The 23,149-nt window shown below is 39.3% G+C and overlaps 1 protein-coding gene across 1 annotated transcript in view; it reads left to right on the top strand.

Annotated features, from left to right (window-relative positions):
* Positions 1 to 23,149, top strand: part of agbl4 (AGBL carboxypeptidase 4) — a gene marked incomplete at both ends in the record, with an annotated part of 311,410 nt that overhangs the window by 193,464 nt on the left and 94,797 nt on the right. The window contains one exon of the mRNA XM_083888196.1: positions 5,743 to 5,782. Within this exon, the coding sequence (XP_083744322.1) occupies positions 5,743 to 5,782 (40 nt within the window). The remainder of the gene's footprint in view (positions 1 to 5,742; positions 5,783 to 23,149) is intronic.

Genomic DNA, 23,149 nt, shown 5'->3' with positions numbered 1-23,149 from the left:
GCTCCGGTTTGGGCTCAAAACTACTTGCTAAGGCTCAGGAGCAGATGGTCTTTAAGGTTAGAGAAGCTGTTACAATAAGACAAGGCAGTGGAACAGTCATTTGTATGTGAGTAGAAATAGTCGTCCTATGTTTTGTCGAACCATAAATTCCCCGCAGCACCAATGAAACCCAGGCTTCACTGCTCTGTACCTCACCGAACCTCTGTCCTCACACCTTTAATACAACTAGCACAGTTTGTCTGACACTAGAATGTAACTAAAAAGCTGCCTCCACACATGATGGACAAATTATTCTCCCTCAACTCTAATATTTGGAGCTTCTTTCTTCTTCTACCAAAAATGAGTTTCCAACGTTAGATTCCATGTGCAGGACTAGACTCTGGTGAAAGTCATTATTGAAAGACAGAACAAAATGGAAATAAACATCCCCATGCGATAAATAGTTCACTTTTCATCCCACAGCCATGTCAATTTTCAACTTTAAAAAAAAAATAGTGGAAAATGTAAATTGGTTGGCGGCAGTGTGATTTAGCCATATTGACTTAAAATTAATTTCAAATCAGCTACCAAATAACGGTCGGGATTGAGTTAGCGGCCACCCACTCCCCTCCTCTGCCTCTTCTATCCGTCTATTTCCTCATTCTCTCTTTTCTGTGTGATAACAATCAGCAAATATGAAAAGTAAATTTTGGAGGAATTGTTGGCAAATGGGTTTTGGGTAGATTGTGCATGAATATTTAATTTAGTCATAAAGTAGGGGTTTAGTACATTAATGGTTTTTCCACTGCTGTTCCGTTTCACCCCTCCACCATCACCCACCACCACATTATCCTATTCCTCCCAAACTACGATGGTAGCACAGCCTGCTGCTATCTAGCCTGCTGATTTGTTCTGTTAATGACTATTTATACTGATTAGAAAATTATAGATTTGTTTAGGGGGGTGGTGGTGGTTGACAATGATAACAGCTCATTAAATTAACAAAGAACCTATACTATTCAGAAACGAGGACTAGAAACAACAAGGTGGTTTGAGAAAAACTTTGAGTCTTTTGGTAAAAATATCAGTTTTGACAAAACTTCAATAAGAAGCACTGCTGTGTTCTCTCCCTGAAAAGTAAAACTTAATAATGTTCTCATGTAACACTAGCAATTTTAAGATAAAAAAAAAAAAAAAAAAAAAAGGAAAGATAGGAAGCAGGAAATAATACAACATTATGGATGTCCGCTGCCTTGAAACACTCCAGAACTCCAGTCCCGTCGTCTATATATCAGTATTGTTGACTCTGCTTCGAAGCCACGTGGCCCCAGAGTCTGTGCTGGCTGGCAGGATGACTGTGACAGCTGGAGTCGCCGTCACCTTTGGTTCCCGTCTGCTTACTCGTTTTTTGACCTGCTAACACCAGAACTGGCAGGTTCCAGTCTGGAGTCACCTGTGGTAAATATCTGTGGACTCGTGCCACACAGTTCATGTGCAACTAACGCTTTAAACTTCATCGAAGTTCTGCGCAAGGATAAGTCCCGACAAAATATTTAGATTTGTCATTTCCGTGGTGTTTAGACACCGAACGATGCTTTACGCTGTGGTCACTATGGCAATGAGAGGCCAGTGGCCCCCGCCTCTCTGACACTGAGCTGACTTCCACAGCCAGACCGTGATGCCCAGCTCTTGGCCATGTTTGATGAAGTGTAATTCAATCCTATTTTCTGCCCTGAAATGCTTTGGCTAATGTAATTCTCTCTGTGTCAGATCCCCCTCTCTACTGCTTTGTGTGTCTCTGTGTCCCTCCTGGAAAAACACTAAGCACCTTATCCATGCTCAAGATGAACAAAAGCAGCAGAAGGTAGCGCAGTGGTAGTGTGGTGTAATTCTCTACTGCAGATTCATAAAAGTACTGGCACTCACACTTTTCTATCTGCCGGTTTGTGCATCACTGTGTTGCTGTTAGCTTTAGAATCTCTTTTATTTATGATATTTTGTGAACATACAGTACAATGTGTCTATTCCTGGTCGTGTACATGTGCTATCATTCATATTTATGGCACAATCTTCAGTAAGAAGTCATTTTCAACTCATGCACAAAATAATATTCAGTGTACCACAGTTTTCACTTGCAGAAATCAGTAGTGCCAGTAGAGGGTGCCACATGATTCAAGTGATAATTTCATTAATGCCTCTTCTGGTCTCAATTTCTGGTCACAATTTTGGGCACAACACATTAGTATTTGTTTATACTTTTGTTTGGTTTCATTTTGTGTTCATGTTTATGGTGCACACACTCTCATTATGTATCTATTTCTATATCTCATTATGAGATTTTAAATGCAATTTGAAAAAACACATGGTCATTTTCATGTAAGTCACTGCTGTGCACACATTATAGGGCATGTAAAGTGGGAAAAAAAATCACACTGAAGTGGTTTATAGTGTATAAAAATATCAGGATGTGATAGCTGTTCTATAAGGAACTCTTATTTTGCAGCAGCGAGAATAAGTGTTAACGTTCCTCTGCTGTGAGCGACCCCTGCTGTGGCTCTATATCAGACTGACTGTAACAAGTCAGCTGGCTACAAAGGTGGTAGTTACAGCGTGTGTCTGTGTGATTGTGTGTGTGTGTGTGGGGGGGGGGGTCGTCTGTGTGAGTGTGCGTCTGTGTGGAGTCAGTGTGTGTGATCCCTCTGCTGTTGTCACACTGACCTCTGCTGCTCTCCCGCTTCAGCGTCCGTAAGACAACACGGTGAACCGGAGGCTCATGTTTCCATCTAGTCCATACAGTGCTCTGTATAATATACAGAGGGAACCTGAGTGTTAAAAAAGGCTAAATAAGAAAATAAATATAGTATTAAAGCACACTGGCTCCAGCCAAAAATAATAATATACATGCATTCCAGTGGAGCATCTGTATTCTAAGACTACTTTTCTGTTTTATGGCTCCTCTATGCTGCAATGACCTTCTCTCCTCAGGAGGTGATCACACTGAGAATCTTCACCACTCCCATATCTTTCTCATTATTATAATTTGCACTATAAACAACATTTTGTTAGTTGTATTATTAGGCTTTACCTTCATTCTTTGGTTCATTGCACCAGCAGATATTGTGTTTAACTCCTCAATAAAAATGTTCTGTACTACCTACGTGTGCGCTACACGTATAATCGAAGTTAAATTGTGCACGTCTTGAATAAATCATCACTGATACACACACTGTGACACATACGATTAAAATCATCAGCTGGATAAGCTATGAAGAGCTTCATAAACCACTCCTCTCAACATTTTTCTGTCGTCAGAATCAGAGCAGAGCATTTATTTTTTTTACTGAAACCAGCAGGTTTGGTCGGCGACTCAGCTTCTCACTCCACCTTCATTTTAAAGGTCCAAGTGTGTAAGAGTAAGAAATATATAAACAAATTACTCTTCCACTCACCCGTCTTATTCCCAAATGGTAAACTATGGTGGCCTTCACATAATATGAAAAAGAATATACTGTAGTAAGCTTTCACTTCAAATGAAATGTACGCTCTGGCCGGTTTTGACCATTTGGTCTGCTGTAGACGCATGTCTGTGCAACACGCTAAAGAAAGACCCTCAGCTAAATTACACTTTGAACCAAATTTGAATGAAATGACTCACAAACCCTCCTAAATGTTACACACTGATCCTTTGACATGCTGTATTCTACTAATACGTTTGATTTCAGATGAAGTTGGACAATAGATACTTCACATTTTCTTTCTTATTTGAAACTTGAATTATAGCCTTGAACCTGTCTGAATCATGTTAAAACACAGTTTGATGGCAATAACAAAGAAAGACACCAACCTAGTTTATATTGATCCACTGAGTCATCAATAACTTGACTATTTACAAACTATATTATACTATATGATATTAAGCTCAGGTGGGAAGCAATGAATTACATTTACTCATGTTACTGTAATTAAGTAGTGTACTTTTTAAAGTATTTTTTAAAGATTTTTTTTTTTTTTTACTGTACTGTATTACATTTTAAATCAAATCAAAAATCTGCTACCGAGTGAAAAAATGTTGGCCTGAATTTTAAAACGCACCCTTTGACCCATTTTGACTCGCACATTATATGTTTACATATTTTTAGTTTGTTGGCACTTTAATTTGTAAAGGTTTGCCTTTAATTAAACGACACAAGAAAAAAAAAGTAACTGAGTAACCTTTAATTTTAAACAAGCTACTTTTTTACTTTAACTTGAGTACATTAAGTCTAAAAGTTCTAAAAAATACTTACAGTACTTTTACCTGTTCTTCAGTAAAGTTTTATCAAATTATCGGTACTTTTACCTGATTAGAATATTTCAGCACTCTTTCCACCTCTGATTAAACATAAACTAAATTACAGTTAGTTTTTACATTGAGAGGATTCACATTAAATCTGACTTAACTTCTCTTGATTCACATTTATGTTTGTTTTTAATAATATAATCATGACTAATGATTAATGTGACTGCAAACTTGTGTTTAAACTTATTCCATCTCTGCTCTGACCGAACCCTTTTCCCACTTGTGTTGTATAATGTAAGTCACTCTTTGAATAAAACCGTTGCTTAATTCTGAAGTGTGTGTATAAGTGGCATATGAGAGAAACTCCACTCCAGGCAGCACCGTATATGTAGAAGGACCCCAAGTGTGTGGAGAGTCTCTTTCCCTATTCCTCTTAGAAACTGGTTAGTGTGGTGCTTGAATATATAAAAAAAAAATAAAAAGATAAAAAAAAGTCAGGTCCTAATGACTGGCTCTGCTGTGACCTAACATACACTGTCACACACACTCATGCACACACTCGTAGGCTATCGTTTCATAGAATGAGAGGCTGAAGATGAAGAGGACTGGGGCGTTGATTATTGCGTGTGTGTGTGTGTGTGTGTGTGTGCACTCGCACACTCTTCATCCAGCAGAACAGGGGACTTCGGTGTCGTTACACACCCACAAAGAGGGGACTCACATAGAACAGGGGACATTTTTCAGGCCCCCACTTTGTCATGCTTTAAATCAAGATAAAATCATGTCAAACATGCTCTGGTGGGTTTTTTTTTTCTTTCTAATATTAACCAAAGTGGGGTCTTGGAAGTGTGTGAAAGTAAAAAAGTCCATACTCAGCACTGCCCCTGTTGGTTGTGTCTGCGTGTGTGCGTGCGTGCGTGCGTGTGTGTGACAGAGAGAGAGCGAGGTAGCCAGATCATACCTCTTCTTAGCTGCTGGAGACATCAAGTGTAAAATTGCGCTCACTGAAACGCATTCCATCAAAATCAATGAGTTCACACACACACACATCCACACACCCCACACACACACACACACACACACTCTTCTTAGCGCACTGCAGTGACCTCCATTTATTGTCACAGCCTGAACAAAGTATTATCTGTAACATTAACCATAACCTGTAAATACACGTACGTACGCGTTGGTTCATACTGCTGTTACTCATTTAGTCCTGACCTGACCTGACATTATTATCTGTCTAAGGTGATGGATCGCTCACAAGAGAGAAAAGGGAGAGAGGAGGCTGTACGCACATTCTTAAAAGGTGCATGATAATTAGGTGATGTGTTGTATATCTGAGAAGTTCGTCTCTATATCTGAGATTGGCACCGACCCTCATGTGGAGGATAAAGCAGTAGAAGATGGAAGGATGCATCTGAGAACTAATAATTAATGACTATTAAATACATTTGTTTAACTTTCCTTTCTTGTTTTTCTTCCAGCAACAACGGAATCTGGACCTGTTAACCATCACCAACTCGGGTAAGTCCTTGAGTTATAATAACCTCACTCTCAACCCTTCTGCCTCTCTATACTATAGTGATATAGTATACATAAATCTCAGTGTCAGTGTACTTTCTATATACTCCTTTATATTCTCCTCTAATACCTGTCTGGGTGATACAAGCTTCACACATAAAGACATATACGACCTGCACATAAGGTTACAGGGACAAACATAATGTTTAGCTTGTCATGTGGAAATTCTTGTAAGAGAACTATTGCTAATTTAAATGTTTGCTGGTGTTAAATGTCAAGATAACATTTGCCTTGAAGCTTTTTTTTTTTTTTTAATATGATTTGAGACTCATGAATTCAGCTGTGTCATAAGGGCAAGTGTGTGCCCTCGAGCATTATGTTCACATAGTACACGAGAAAGAGAGAGAGCGATGACGGTCTTAATAATACTAAATAAAAGTGTTGACGTATCACTTTTACTTGTCGTATTTGGAAAGACATATCGGAACCATTACTTATTCTGATCTCATTAGCTCTATTAACATTCTAGTCATGTATGAGTCAAACCATTCCTTTCCTTTCTTCGGGAAAGGGTTTGTCAGAAGCAAATGGTTCCAGATAGAACCTCAGCCCTTATAGAAGGACCCTTTTGGAACCTTTAATTCTAGTGTACGTACATGTTATCCTTCTTCAGTATTTTTGTGTATATGCATAGGGGAAAAAAAAGCCAAACAGGATGCAATGTATACTCTTTACACTTATTTTGCTCACTTTGTTTTGTTTTTTTTGTTTACATGATGATTAGTCATTAAAATGTCCATATGGCACTCAAGTCTTTCCTTATACACGCGGAAAATGCTTTCATCGACAATACCTAAAAGCTCACGGTCCACAAACACTCAAATATTTGCTTTTCATTCACGAGGGGCTCATCTGTTATCTGTGTTTCTCTTCAGTCTAAAGCAGCTTGTGTACCGTATGCCACTTTGGAAATGTATGAATGTCATTTTTCAATATTTATTTCATTATCTGAATTATTGTAAAATGCACATTTAACTAACTAACTAATCGGCGCCCAAACCATCATGCAGATACAACACGGACACCCTTACACTTATTGTATATAATACAAAACACTACAAAGAGGATTCACCATGAAATGCATGCAATATGAAGAGTTATAGTTTGCGTGCATATCGCAGTAGTCTCATTTTTCTCACTTTTTTCATTTGACTGCAGTAGCATATGTGTACATTTTGTGCAGTTGGAGCAGTTCTGTATTCTACCCGGTGTACTTGTTATACGTAGTAATGAGATGCACATATGGTGCTCCAGGTTTGACTGGACGTGAAACTTGTCAGGATCCATTGATAGAAATTAATGCCTGTGTCTGATCGAGGCAGCTGTGAGAGTGAGGGATCCAACAGAGATGAAGAGCAAAGAAGAAAATCAAACGGGGAGGAGAAACAGATGGGGATGACAAGGAGAATACAGAGACCCATATGTCTAAAGTATCTGGACGATCTAATAGGCTTTGATTAGAATAACACGTGTGTGAGACTCATGGAGACTGGGTTTGTTTAGCAGGTTTTGTACGTTGCAGCTGTTCCTCAGGTTGTGGCCAGAGGCAGGAGGAGTCGCCTCTGGCCTTCACAGCTTCACAGAGGACAACCAGAGAGAGAGAGAGAGAGAGAGAGAGAGGGAGGGTGAAGAGGTGAGAGGATCTGAGGATGACTGTATACAAACACCTGCGATGGGGAAAAAAAAGAAGGAAATATTAGGTTATTATGAACATTTCTGTTGATGCAACAGCTGATAACAACTAATCGTGGATCAGATCAGCTGTTGATATTATCATTGATGCACAAATTGAACATAATTTGTGGTGTTTTCAGGATAGTATTATGTTTTATTGCAATTATCGTAACTACAAGCGAGTTTTTTTGTCAAGTTTATTTCTTTAATTCAAAATAATTAAACATTTTAAATACATCTTTCTCACAAAAATAACAATACAAAACTGTAAAAAAAAAATAATATGAAATATAAGCAAAAATAAAACATTAATTACTTTTTTTTAAAATATTGTAATTGATTGTTATTCCTTTATTTCTAATCTAAATTTAATTTTGTTTTGTTTTTAAGACCTCAGTTCCCTTTGGCTCATAAACACTCTCTTTTTTCAAATTGTTTCTGTAAGTTGTTTGGAAGAGTTTCCTTATACATTTTTTGCAGAATGCACTCATCTACCACGTCATCAAATTTTAAGACTTTGACACATAGGGGATTTGTTGGATCCCTGAATTGTTACCAATGAATGAGTTTTATGACTTTTTTCTGTACCACAAATATTTCCGTTGATTTGATTCCCCTCAATTAGTAATAAAAAAGAGAAATCTTATAGATTTTGACTCACACCATCCAAAGAAAATAAGGTAGTGCTGTAGATATTTGTTTTTCTATCCTAGTTCTCCTGAGGACTTCACATCCACTTATAGATTAAAAGGTGGGTTTTTCATCACCTCTTTGAATCACCAAACTGATTTTTACAATGACTAGTCTCTACACACTGACATGTGCATCGTTTTGACTTAACTGTTGTTAGGAGCGGCTCAATAGAACTTTCCTGATATGGGTGATGGACACAGAGGATGGTCACAACAAATCATCTTCTATTTAGGCAGCTGCCTCTCCTAAGTCATGTCTAGTACCTTATTATACGAATAAACAGTGAGAAAAAGATCACACAAAAAAATAATAATAATAAAAAAACCAAGCGTTGCCAAGTGCTTTGCAAAAGCCAGTGTAGTCAACAAGGTTATTTTCATTTTCTCCAGTCTTTTTTGATTGTTATGGCAGTGTTCCAACCTTCTTCTTCTTCTTTTTCTAATCCTGCAAAGTTTTACTTTGGTTATAATGAGATGTTTTAACAGTCAGTATAAAATAATAATCGCATTGAAATCGTCTTTAAACATGTCACAGGGCACAGTAACTATACTATTCTTTATGGTATTATTGTTAAAGGTGCCATATGTAAGAATGTGGCCAAAAACGGTTACTACATTCAAATTCAAAATACTGAGGTCTTTTAGCTTTCGTTTTCTGACGTAACTGGCAACCCGTGGTTGCTCGGCAGCTGAGACTCTACTGACTGCAATGATTGGTAGACGGCGGTAGGTGGCGCCACATGCCAAAACATGATTTCAAAACATAAACATGATTTGCAGTCTGCAAAAAATATTTTTTTTAATGCAAATATTTTGGCTGTGCTGTTGTTGTTGGTGAGTTCAGTTTGTTATATGAACATTATTCCTGAGTCTCTGTGACATATTAGGAGGATTTTATGGCCAGTTGCTTTCGTTTGATTACATAATGCACCTTTAAATGCAAACTTTGTCTCACTCTCCCTACAGAAGAATGTGAAACTAACCACCTTCCCGCATTTCAATGATTGAGAAAGTCACAAAGTGTTTTAAAAATTAGGTCGCTGCACACCTTTGTGCGTCTGTGAATGTACATAATACAAACATAAATGTACCAATATTAAAATCTGTGCTCAACATACATGTAGAGAACTGACCTTAACCTGCATCAAGCATGAATCTGTGTCTGCTGGAGTTCTGTGCTTTCCTACTAACTACCACACACATGCTTATTTGAGTACAACAGCCTGTGATCAGTGTTCGCACTTAATATAAAGGTAAATGCTCCAGTATCAAACCATAACGTGTACAGAAGTGACAATTTCACCATTATAATCACAGTTTACCGTCATACATACCATCATACAAACACAGGTGTAGCTACAGTACTCCGCCTTCCCTCGCTCTCCCTGTTTCTCTCTCAGTGGTACCTGCAGCCAGTTGCTCACAAATGAACGGGGAAACTGAACTGAAGACACAGAAACAGACGACTGGAACTGTTTTCAGTTTTTACTCCTTCGTCCTTTGCTCCACAGCAACAATTTTCGAACACATATATCATGTGTGAATTGGAGAAACTCTGCTTTTGCGTCACAGTCTTTAAATGTGTGTGAGTGGACATGCACACCCACACATAATCACCACGGTGAAGGTCATTATGACGGATGAATGAAGAGCAGCTGAGGCTTTCAGATGAATGACTCCGATAGAGAAACTCTTCTCATGCTCCCCACAGATTAAATAACTACCTTCATTGTCATCTGCCTCCTCCTCTGCTAATTCTTGTCTGCTTAACACAAGCAATATGCTGTGTCTCTGTCTCTTTTGTTTTGCATTGTGTGTCTTGTTGTCATTGCGTGGACAGCAGGAAGGGAATCACAGGGTGTGAATCAACTAATAGGCAGAGGTGGGCGTCGAAAGATGCTGCGCACGAGAGAGGAGGAGGTTTGACGAGTCGACTGACCCTGCTGCTCTGTTAGCCTCTGTTTCTAATGGCATTCATTAGCCGCTCTGCAGAGTGGTTCACACTTCACACACATTCACACCCCTATAATTGAGTAAAAGTACAGTGTACAGGTTATATACTACTGTACTATACTACTATATAAAACTGTTGTGGATATAAATATATGGCATGTTTGCACACATTAGAGAAAGAAAACAGAAACGCAGTGATATATATGTAAAATACGTACAATACAACAGTAACTTTTACCATTTAAAATGCCTACTGTCATCCCAATTCAATACATTGGAGACTGGGGTTGCCAAACTTTCTGGAACAAGTAAACACAGACAGCGCTTATGCCCACATTACATTATATGCACCTACACGTACAAATGTTGAACATTTTGAATGCACCAGGTGGAGACTGAGAGTGAAAGTGTGATACACATGATAAGATATTTTAGCCACTACTTTTTATTTTCGATGTTTTAAAGAAGGGCTGTCCAACCCTTTTTTTTTTTTTTAGGAGGGCCAGATTTGATCATGTGAAGAATTGTGGGGGCCAATGGTGTAAAAGTTACACACAAATGCACTGTTTAATAATCATTTTATTTAATGGAACCCAATCTAAGCCACCATGGAGCGAACAAATGTAACAAATCAGCCTTTCTTTCACATACGGAGTGAGATATCATAATAGGAGGTGAACAAACCTGGAAATTATAATGTTCTCCGATGTCTTGTTTTGTCCACAAACCAAAATGATTCAGTTTTAATGATGTCTTAGTTGTTGCGGAGATTTGATTATTTGGTGAGTCAACCAAGGATGGAGTTTTCTGGAGTCAGAGATGAGTTAAGTTGAAAAGCTTTATTGGAAGCAGCTCAGATCTGAGGAGAACTGAGACAATGCCGAACATAAAACAAGTATGTTAACAGTTGGGCATCCTCTGTCAGTCTGCCTGATGAGTCACTTAAAGGTGCTTTCTCTGCTGATACATGGAGCTGACCTTGGGTCAGACAGCGAAAAATATGAAGAGACGAATTCTGTAGACAACAGACTGGAGCCAGCACCATACCGAGGTCGCTGTGATTACAGTTGCGGCAGGCGCCGTCCTGAATTGTTTAGGCTTGTGCTTAGGAATGGGAGCTGATAACTTTAGAGAAGGCCGAATAATGTTTTCCCCTTACTTTAGTTATATGGAGCAAAGGAACCAGGCACTATTCACATTTAAGAAGCTAACAAATCACAGAAGCTGGTATTAATTCTTTAGAGAACACACAAACCGAATCATCGATTATCAAAATAGTTGACGATTAATTTAGTACTCGATTTGGACCTACTTTGGACACACATCTTCATTGCTGACCCTTGTTTTTTCAGGTTGATATTGTTTTTTTTTTTGGTGTGGTAACTTTCACTATTTCTGACCCAAATCTGCAGCTGATCTGTAGTTAACCCGTGTGTCCTAGTACTACTGTATGAGCTGCTTTATAATGTGGACCGAAACTCGAAAGAATGTATTCACGAATAAAAAGTATGTTTTTTGAATACACTGCCTGTAACATGGTTGCGAAGTGAAGCCTGTGTTTCAATTTAACTTGTTTCCTGAATCTCTGATGCCACACCGCACTCGTTTTGAGACTTAATATAACACATACGGTGCATACCGCACCTTTAAATGACTTCTTTCACAAACACACACACACACACACACACACACACACAGCCCCACTCAAACCTCACTCGGCCTTCTTTAATTGGACACTTGAGCAGCACATGGCTGCATCTGGCTGCTGTTGAACACAGCCTGACATTTCAGACTGCTGACCTTTCCAGCCCCGCCACAACTAAATAATGATTAGTCCTGGCAACTGTTCCACTACAACAATAGCCAGGTGTATATACACACAAGCACACACACACACACACACACACACATGGGCAAAGAACGCTAAACAGAAACAACAAAACACCTGCACTGAAGGCTTTGTTGTTTCACAGTGAGAAAATGGGGTGCAGACATTGATTTGAGAGGCCATTGTCATTCTTTTGGCTTATCGATTAGATTGTCCTTTTCCATATCTGCAGTCAGCACCCAATAATGTGTTGTTCTAAATTAACTCTCTTGCCTCTGTTTAGTTTCTCCTTTCCCCTTTAGACGCTCTTAACGGTACAGTGGGAAAAAAAAAAAAAGGTCAATCATATTCATGAGATCTGGGCAGATTTGAGGGCACGGTTGTGTGAGAGTGTGCACACACTTTTAGGTTTGTGCACAGACGCGTGCAGCGTGCGTGTGTGTGTGTTATCTGAAGCAATGAAGCAGCATGGAGATAATAGGCAGTTCTCAGATCTCTCCTCTCACTTTCTTCTTCTTCTCGCCATCACTTCTCCCTTTGTATCTCCATTTCCCTGCTGTTTCTGTCAGCGTAGAATAGAAATGTTCTTCATTAGAGAATCATTTTCTACAGTTTCCTGCTTTGCTCTCTCCAGACAAAACCACTGGATATATCTCTGAGGTCAGATGTTTTTGCACAGCCAGGTGTTTGTATTCAAAAGCTGTCACATCAATCCTTCAATCCAGAGAGGCTGCAGAAACGGAGGTACATGAATTCACCATAATAAAGACACAAGTATGTGCAATTTATTATATATTGGGATACATCTGATTGAAGCATTATCACTTGAGTTCCCATCTAAATATTATTAATGTGAGGGTGGAAAATTAAAGGGTAACTAAACCCCATCTTCTGATGATAACTCTGCCCAATGCCTGATTTCCAACAACCAGGGAGGGAGGGCAGCAGTGCAGGAGGTGTGATTGGGCAGTGAAATCTGACGCCAAGTTTCAGCTGTCAAAGTCAAAAGAAGTTGCGTCGTAGTACTTTACAGAGAGAGAGAAAAGTGTCAAAGCAACAGCTCCTGGGTTTATAAAAGGGGGAGGAGTCTGGGATAAAGTGTGGTCCAGGAAACATATGGCAAAATGTGAATTTATCACGTCATGTATGTGTTAAAAAGACGGTGAGGTCGTGGGCCATGTTTTCATTATAACACGATATTAAGTGGGGGCTGCATGCAATTGATTTGGGGGGCCGCAAGTTTGAGACCCCTACAGCTCTACAGCATGCAAGTGTGTTGATAGTTTAAGCCTCATCATTTCCATGAAAACAACGACTTTTGGATATCAAACTACAACAATAAATCAAAATGTATATTTATTTGTTTGGAATCAGCTATGATATACAGGCAAAATAACTTAGGATGACTAAGAATACACTGTTGACCAGTGATATACTCACTGCAACAGCCTTGTTGTTTTCTAACCAAACTTAAAAAGTAAAACCTTTGCTTGCAAAACTGAAACTGTTTATATGCAGCCCTGCATGATCCAAACTAGCAGCATCTAGTGTTTCAACATCTGTAGAAAATTCAACAAACAGCAGAATAAACCTGGGATTACTTTAAAATAATATAAATTGTCAGCGGTGAGAAAAAGGAGTCAACCAAGGTTTCTCTAATTTATACAAAGCACCAGTCTGGCCTTCTCTTGGTTATTTAATAGCTTTCATTCCTTGGGATGAAAGTATCTGGGCAGCCGCCCAAACAATACTGTGATGTATCATGTATTTATGTCTTTGTTGTGGTGGCACTATTGTTTTCAATATGATATATTCGGCTCGGCCGTTTGGCAAATTGCACTCGTGAAGCGCAGCCTCCTGCCTCTAAATAATATGAAATGTTTGCATCATGAAATACAGGAACATTATTTAAACTCTGTGTTAGCACCGTTGCTTCTTTACTTTCCAAAACACGTTTGTGCCGGATTATTAATCTTTCTTCCTTCCTTTAAATCCTTGCAGGAAAATGAAAGTGAACTCTGTTGCCTGTGGACTTCAGCTGATCTTCAACAGTCGGACCAGTTCCCCTTTGAATTAAGCTAAAACACGAGAAGCCTTTATTCAAGTACTCATTCATTCACAGATTTTTAGAATTACAAATTCTGCAAGGTTTCACTGATTTTCTCCGAAACGCAAACGATTTTCTTTTCGTTTCCATAAAAAATGCACTAAAGTGTTTAAATTCCACTTTCATTTCTAACTTGTGACACTGCAGCACGACACCTATATTAATTTTGCAAAGAAAACAGCCAGTGGCGGCAATATGCTGACTGCAAACAGACACCATTAAATTATTAAGTCAAAAAAGGCATCACTTATAAAGCTCCTGTTGTGTCTTTATTACTTGAAGCAAGACAGAGCTTTTCTTGCCAATTCTTCCACTCTTGTCTGTGGACGGTTTAAGACACTCACAAGTAGCAGCCGGTAGTGACATCACCCATAAGAATATGAAACCCTGTTGCAACCAGAAATTCACAGCTGTCAATCACGCTGGTGTTCACTCATAATGTGCTGTACTTTATTGTCACTTTTCCTTTATATGGGAACATAATACACAAAATATGCAATAATGTGCCAATGAAGAAGCCCTGAAATGAGCAAATGAGACCATGATCCGTGAGTAAAATGTTATCTGACGATCAAGTGGCTTTTTTCCCCATAGACCCCATAGCCAAATCCTTCCCAGGTGGCTATTCATTATATTCCTACTTCTGTGTTGTCTCCCATTTTGAGTTCCTCCGAAAAGTTGTGCCATCAGTGTGTGAACTGATGTGTGTGTGTGCGTGCATGTGTGAGTGCGTGCGTGTGTGTGTGTGGGCTACACAGATCATGATTTGTGTGAATTTACACTACCGTTCAAAAGTTTGGGGTCACCTATACAATTTTTTTTGTGTTTTCCATTAAAAGTCACACTTTTATTCATCAAAAGAGTTGCAAAATGAATAGAAAATATAGTCAAGACATTGACAAGATTAGAAATAATCAAAATAATTGTTTTGCCGTTTCATCAAAGAACCAGCAAAACTGTTTTCAGCTGTGCTAACATCATTGCACAAGGGTTTTCAAGGGATTTTTCATCATCCAATAGCCTTCTAACACGATTAGCAAACGCAATGTACCATTAGAACACTGGAAATGGGCCTCTATACACCTATGTACATATTCCATACACCAGACATTTGCAGCTAGAATAGTCGTTTGCCACATTAACAATGTGTAGAGTGTATTTCTGCTTCATTTAAAGGTGTATTATGTAATAAATCTAAAGCAACTGGCCATAAAATCCTCCTAATATGTCACAGAGACTCAGGAATAATGTTCATATCACAAACTGAACTCACCAACAACAACAGTACAGCCAAAATATTCGCATTAAAAATCTTTTACAGACTGCAAATCGTGTTTATGTTTTGAAATCATTATTTGGCATGTGGCGCCACCTACCGCCGTCTACCAATCATTGCAGTCGGTAGAGTCTCAGCTGCCAAGCAAACTCGATATTTTGAATTTGAATGTAGTAACCGTTTTTGGCCACATTCTTACATATGGCACTTTTAATGTTATATTCATTGAAGTGCTTTTCCTTAAAAAAAAATAAGGACATTTCTAAGTGACCCCAAACTTTTGAACAGTAATGTGTAAAGTTTAAATCACCAACACAAATATGTATACGCTGATTTGTCAATGGTTTACCAAACCTGCTTCAGTAGTTAGCTGTGGGGACTCAGTCAACTAAATCACAGCTAACTACTGAAGAAGAATATGACCCGGATGACTGGGATCCTTCACCGGCATCTTTACCGAACCTGAAGGTTGAGACAGCCTGTGTACAACCTGTGCTCACAGAGCTTATAACACTCCTACATGTTTCTCAGCGACTGCAAGGTAGAGCTGCAGAGATTCGTCTTAAGTGGAACATAAGCACCACTAGAGAGGAAAAACAGAAGACGCTGAAAAAAACAGAGAATATTACTTATAAAAAAAAAAAAAAACTAATATCAATATTATCAGGCTTATGTGTAAATGAGCAGCTGTGAAAACAACTCTTCCTATTATGGCCCTTATTATATCCTTTCGCTGAGAATTTGCATATTTTATCTTCTTCTTCTCTTCCCTCTCTTTCCTTTTCATTATGGCAGACTATGCTTCCATTTGAAAAAAACAAACAAAGAAAAAAAAAACATTAAAAAAAACAATAATGAAGTGAAGGATGGAAGGGAGGGAGGGGAGGAGGGGTGCGCTGCCCGCCTCATATTGCATATTTTCCAGTTGATTTTGTTGAAGGCTTCTCGTAGCACCGTGGCTAAATAAGCAGCAGTATGCTAATGAATGAAGAATGAGTGTGATCATTTACCAGACAAAGAGCGGAGGATCGTGAGCGATAGAAGCAAGAAAACAAGGGATTAGTGGGTGGAAGAATAATGAGAATATTAAGAAAATATTTGTCACGAAACAATTATTTAAAACCTGTCTCTATATGCCTGAGGGTTCTTATCCGTCAACCCACATCACTAATGCTAAGAGTAAATATTCCCCGTGTCACAAATACCGTAATTTCATGCACTGTACACATAGGCAACCATGTGTTTCATGTTTTGCATGCAGAGAAGGAAGGGAGGGAGGGAGGGAGGGAGGGAGGGTAGAGGGATAGAGTGTTAAACACAGAAGACAGTAAATAACAACAGAAGTGTAGACTCTGTCTGTCCTCTCTCTGAAAGGGCGATGTGACGAAGGCATTAAACAGGCTGTGGGCGCTGAGATTATTTCTTTGTCACCAGCAGAGCCACCAGTGTTGCTGAGCACTGCTGTGGAGCAAATCCTCCTAGAGAGGACTGATTGGATTTTTGTTCCAGAGAGCCTTTTGTGTTAGCAGCATAGGGACTAGATAATAGAGGTTGATGCCTCCCTGTCTCTGTGTTATGGCTGGAGGATTGACTTTTTGGACTCTCTCTCTCTCTCCCGCTTTCTCTCCGTCTTTTCTCATGTGTGTGTATGTGTGTGTACACATGTCTTAAATAAGCTGTGTGGACCAATTGTCGATCTTTGTGAGGACATTTTGACCTTGTGAGGACATTTTGGCTGGTCCACACAACTTTAACAGGCTTTTTGAGGATTAACACCTGGTTTTAGGGTTAGGGTTTCAATTGGGTTAGCCTCAGGGTAAGCATTATAGTTAGAGTTAGTCATTTAGTTGTGATGGATAAAGTTACTGTGACGAGCTAAGGAATGCATTATGTCTGAGTCTCCACACAAAGAATACAAAACCATTGTGTGTGTGTGTTTGTGCACATGTATTTGTGACCTATTTAGTACCTTTTTTGGTATAAACATTGACTTTTTCATGACCAGTAGTCCTCACAAAGACCAAAACCCGCTCCTGATGTGGCAGAAACTTCAATGAACTGGTTAAGTCAATAGCTAAAGGGGACATATTATGCAAAATCAACTTTTGAATCATTTAAATCCCTATATTAGGAACTCTGGAGGTCATGTCAGTTGGCAAAGTATGAAAAAAGATGACTCACTCATGCTTTTGTGGTCCTCCTCAGTCTAAAAGTACAGGAGATAAAACATTCGATGTTGACTTCCTTTTGGGACGTCACAAGATGCTAAATTCCTGGAATTGTTGTCTCACGCAGCTCTACTTTGTCCAAAAAGAGTGCTGGCGAGGGCAACAGTATCCCAAAAAAAGGAAGACCGCAAAGTCCACAAAACGCTCTATTCTTGGCTCCACAGTGCAGCACAGAGTCCTACACAAACTTCCAGCCTCAGAGGATTTATCTGTCCAGTGGATACATGTTATATATGACGGCAATGTGCCTGCTAGAGCCTGTAAATGATCACTTTTCCAAATGCTAACTGCTGTTAGCTCCCAGTAGCCTCTGTGGCTGATGTCATTTCCTGTCCCTTAAGTTTTGTTTGAGTTTTTTTTAAGGTGGACCTAAAGAGATACTACTAAACTGAGTATCTGAACAGGGCTGTTTTGGCAGAGTGGTTGAACTGCTGTGGTGCTTCATCCTTATAGTATTTTGACCAAAGCAAATAGGTTAACTATTTATATATATATAAGAAATAGGGTTTAATATGTCTCCTTTAACTTGGAGAAATAGGGTATAATGTGACCCCTTTAAGATTTGAACTGTGGTTAGATTTAGGTTAGGTATTAACAGGTTATGGTTAAGTTTAGGGATAACGTTTTCTTTAGGCTGTCCAAATGAACTGAAGTTACTGCAGTGTCCGAGGAAAAATCAGTTGCGTGTATGTGTATAATGTACACCCTTATGTCACTTTTATTCAAAAACCTACTACATCATTTTTACTTTAGAGGTTAAATGGTGCTACCTGAATGGGTGATGTATGCTTTCAATATCAATACCTAATCACTAATAGTAAGGCCTTAATATAGAGATGAATTGGAAACATCACAATGTGTTACTTTGCTAAAATAGAACACTCAGGGTCACAAGCCGTATACTGTATACCTGCATTGCAGCTATGCATTCTGTATGTGGCCATGAAAAATGCCTTGCAGCAGACAATGTCAAGGTCATTCATGAACTTTTCTCAGTATGTGTGTCATATCTGCTGTACACGTTTAGCATGTGTGTGCAGGTAGAGAGCACTGTATCGCTCTATTTCCACAGGCACATCAGCCATCAACGTTAGCTGAACAGAACAGCAGCTCTGTCTCCCTGCTCCTGGAAAGTTCAACGCAGCAGATGCTTGAACCCAAGTCCTTGAAAAACTCAGGAAACTCTCCTGGTCATAAGCTGCCCTGCTGTCCTGTGCACGAGTGTGTGACTTTGTGCCGACCTTTGTTGTTGAGAAACGATATGGATAGATTTACACCGACACCGATCCCAGACAGCTTAAATTATGAATGAATTCTGTATTTTGAACATTTGAAAGAAAAGCACATATATTTGAAACTATATATACAAATGAAATACAGAAATAGAAACAAACAAAACAAAATATAAAGTAACACCATGTTCGAAAATGGAGCAGGAATACGTTTTCACTTATTAGTTCCTGCCCGTTTTACAAAACATGACTAATACTAATATTACTGATGTGTACAGTGCAACACAGTGTCATATAAATATGAACAATTATCCCCTTATAACATAATAGTTGATGCAATTCTTCATTTTCTTCTTTTATTATTATTTTTTGGTACATGTTTTCTAAATTGATTTGTATTTTTTTTTAATGGTTTTGCGATGGAGCTACAAGAAGTATTACATTTAATTTAATTGTGACTGCTCCATAAGTTAAATTACTTTAAAAACAACAACAAATAGCTGTGTTCTTTACACCATAAAGTTAGAGTCGGCATTAAACATAAATGTTTCAGTGTCTTTGGACTCACCAAAAGTGACAGAGTGAAACATGTTATTTCCTTTAAAGTCATCCGTACTTGTGTCTCAGTGGCAGCAACTCAGGAACAAGGTGGACTGTCGTCAGGCTGTGTGTCACAGGCCGTGTTGCAGCTGTTGCCAGATTCTTCTTGACTGTTTTCTTCCTCACAGAAATAAAACAAGAGACAGACTGTCCTCCTCTGTCACATCAGCTCTCACTGCGTCCCGAGTGTGTGGATGTGACATACAGTAGTTCTCCACAGTTACAGCAAGAATCATCAGAAATGTGTTGATGTCTTAGTTGATATGTTTTGTTGAGGGTTATAGGTATGCAGTTGTTATTTGATTTTCATTCTGCGTGAAGCGCTGCGCAAGAGAAGGTCGAATTTTCTGAAAGTCTGTGGCGTGCAGATGTGAAATTAGGCTCATATAAGTGGACTTGATTGAAGGTGAATTAATAAATTTTGTACAGTCTGGGTGTGAATTAAAAAAAAAGATGGCACAGAATGAAGATACATAGGACAAGCTGTGACACAAAACATTTGATTGTACTTTTGAGTTGCAAGAAAAACTTGTGGTTGTGCGTTTTTTTTTTTTCCACAGCAGCAGCTGCAACAACACTCTGGATTAAGCTCCAAATCAATCTTAACCTCTGCCAAGTATACAGTAAGCTGCAGGAATGATTCTGCTGAGGGATTTGATATCTGTGACCTTGACTATCCTTCACTACTGTGTGTCTGGCGTGCTGGTGTTAGAGCACTTTGCCCCCCCCCCCCCCTCCTCATCTGACCCCACATCCAACCACCAAGGGTCCTCCATCCCCTAGCGAGGAACAAGCTGCTAGGTGGCCTGGGTTTTATCTGCTATTATCCAGCTAATGCTGTGCACCTAGGAGCCCCGGCTGCCCCTCTGCATGGCAGGTTGCTGTGGTCTTCAGTCCGATCCCAGAGGCTTCCCTGCTGTCAGCAACAGCAATGTGAATTTCTCTGGCTGCCCCCGTCTCTGTCTGACAGCCGCCCTGGAGGAGAGGGCAAGAGAAGCAAAGGGAAGAGAAGGGAGAAGGGAGAGCAATACCATTAAGATGAGCTGTATTCCCACAGACCAAAGCCTGCCCGGCAGCCGTGTGCTGCAGCTCACCTGGCTGGCAGATAAGTGGAGATTAGAGAGGATATGGTGGAAAGGGTATTAGAGGCAGAAGAAAAAAAATCTCTCTGAAACCTCTGAAACAGGACACCCTTGGCACTTTTAGGGTTTTTTTGTGTCATGTCTGACATTTGATGGCCACTCAGAAAAGGCACAAAGACACACTAGCGCTTTGGTCTTTTATACATCTTTTTTTTTTGTTTGTTCTACTCTTGAGGTGGGAACAAAAATCACAACATATTGTGTGGCAATTGATATGTCAGGTATTTTAAATAGTAAATGAGAATCTCAGACTTGTGTCAGCAATTAGTTGCATTGTTCAGAATATATGTAACAGCACAGTGGTTCCAATGTACAGTATTTACATTTAATTATGTTGTATGGACGAGGCTGCAATGACAGTTATAGGTTTGTCCGGGTTTCTGTGGCTGTGTTGGTCATACTTTATCTTATTGGATAACACAGGTTTCCTTTGGGAATATCATTTCCAGTTCAAAAAGAGAATACTTTGAAATATATTGCAATATATCACAATATTTTTTTTATATAGCAATAGTGTCATATCGCGGCATACGCATCACAGTAATATTGTATGGTGAAGCCTCTGGCCATTTCCACCCCTAGAAGACTCCACGACTCGCTGTTGCTACTGTATAAATTACAGTTTTGTGAGTTCCCTATCTAGTTAGTGGAGAATAACAGTCTGGTGACACTGGAAAGATCAATACAGGTCTGCAGCAGGAGGTAGAGTGGACCTAATGAACTGAATTGACTGGTACTGAAATATGATCAGTATTTCTTTGGTGGTCATTATGTTCCTTATGAAGAAGATCAATGACTCCAGGGTGCATCGCTGAGTGTACACAGCATGGTGGCAGGGCCAGCAATGATACCATTCTAAATAGTTAATGAAGGATTTATTCACAATAAGCCTTCCCTTCATGTGTGTGTGTGCGTGTGTGTGTGTATGTGTGTGTGAGCATGTCTTATTGTCTTTCTCCTGTCTCTCTCAGACCCCTCAGCATTATGTGCCTGCATGAGGCAGTGCTGTTCATTTCATGGGCTATCACATTTTAAATTGGTGAATGCCTTCTTCATGGTTGATTAGTAATTCATGCAGAGCTAATTAAGAGGCATAATAAGAGAAAGACTGGTGAGATGCCTCAAACCCAAATAGGAAAACGGTAATACCCTGGACTGTAAACAGTCGTGATTGATTGTTGCAACGCTTGGCCTAGAAATGACGCTCACGCCTCTGAATCCATCATCTTGCAGGCAGACACCCATATCTTCATTTTACTCAGTGCTTTCCTGATCTTAAAGCATCTTTCCAGAAAGTTGCCTTAATGATCCCTCTGTCCCCGCTGTCTAATGCCTGGCATCATCACTTTGCTGCGTCTGGTGTGTGTTTGCTACTGCACAGCCTGGTGCTCATCCCTGCCAACCGTCATCACGCACACACCTGTACCAGCATCTGTCCATTCTTGCAGATCTTCACAGGTGCTGCCTGAAGATTGTCTTTCTACGTGCCTTAAACTTAATGCACACACCCTCAAGCACTTTAGTACACTTTCAGCTAAACAACATCAAAATTGAATGTAGTAGCTTCGTTATTTCCCTGTGTTTCACTTTCCTATGTATGTATGTCACACGTTTATATACATATACACTGACCTAACACACAGACAAAGTTGCTTTTTCTGGCAAAACACTGACCTTGTAAGGACCAGTAGTAGTCCTCATAGACACCAAAACCTGGTTCTAATGAGGCAGAACTTTACTTCTGAACTTCTGAGGAACTGGGTCAGGGCAAAGATTTTTAATTTAGTAGTTTGAGGTTAGGGTTAAGCAGTACCGACCTTTGTTAAAATGGATGGAAGTAAATGAGAGTCCTTTAAAGGATCACTGCGCAAACCTGTGTGTGCGTGTGTGTGTGTGGGTGTATACATCTGTCCGTTTGTTGGTGGGAACTCTTTATGATTCCATGCGCAACGCTGCAAAGATGACGTGTGTACCCACAGTATAATTCCATCATCAGCATCATTACTGCCATTATCCCGTGTCTCCCTTTAATGCAGGCTAATGGATGACCAATAAAGATAGATGAGCCTGGCAGTGTGGAGCTAATAGGCAGGACATGATGTCTGGCTTCTGTCCTGACTCCAGTCTTTACCTGATCAACTGCCCTCTCAGATGAAACCTAGCTGAACTGAATTACCTAGATTCATTTTTTTTTCCCAAGCGGGAATGAATTATTGTATCATCAGATAATTAACATGCCGATACTTTAAATAAATTCCATGCATCACATTAGAGAAAGAGAGACTTTGCACCCTCACATCATTTCAAATGCTAAGAAGTGATAATTTATCCACATCGTCTGACCTCCACCATTCTTGTACTTTAGACAGAAATTGTATTTGAAATTATTTATTTGTATTTCTTACTGTTGCACATCCCATTAGAAATGACAGTAAATAGTACAACAATATAACACAAAAAAAATCTCATTAAAACAATTTCTTAGAGGCTCCTGAAGGGAAATCTTTGTTTTTTTTTCATCTGGAAAATATTCCTTTAGTTCTAATAAATAATAAATAATTAACTGAAGTCAAAAACT

Source organism: Microchirus variegatus (genome assembly GCF_963457635.1).
Source record: "Microchirus variegatus genome assembly, chromosome: 4".
NCBI classification, from domain to species: domain Eukaryota; kingdom Metazoa; phylum Chordata; class Actinopteri; order Pleuronectiformes; family Soleidae; genus Microchirus; species Microchirus variegatus.
This window is presented reverse-complemented; position numbering and strand designations above follow the sequence as displayed.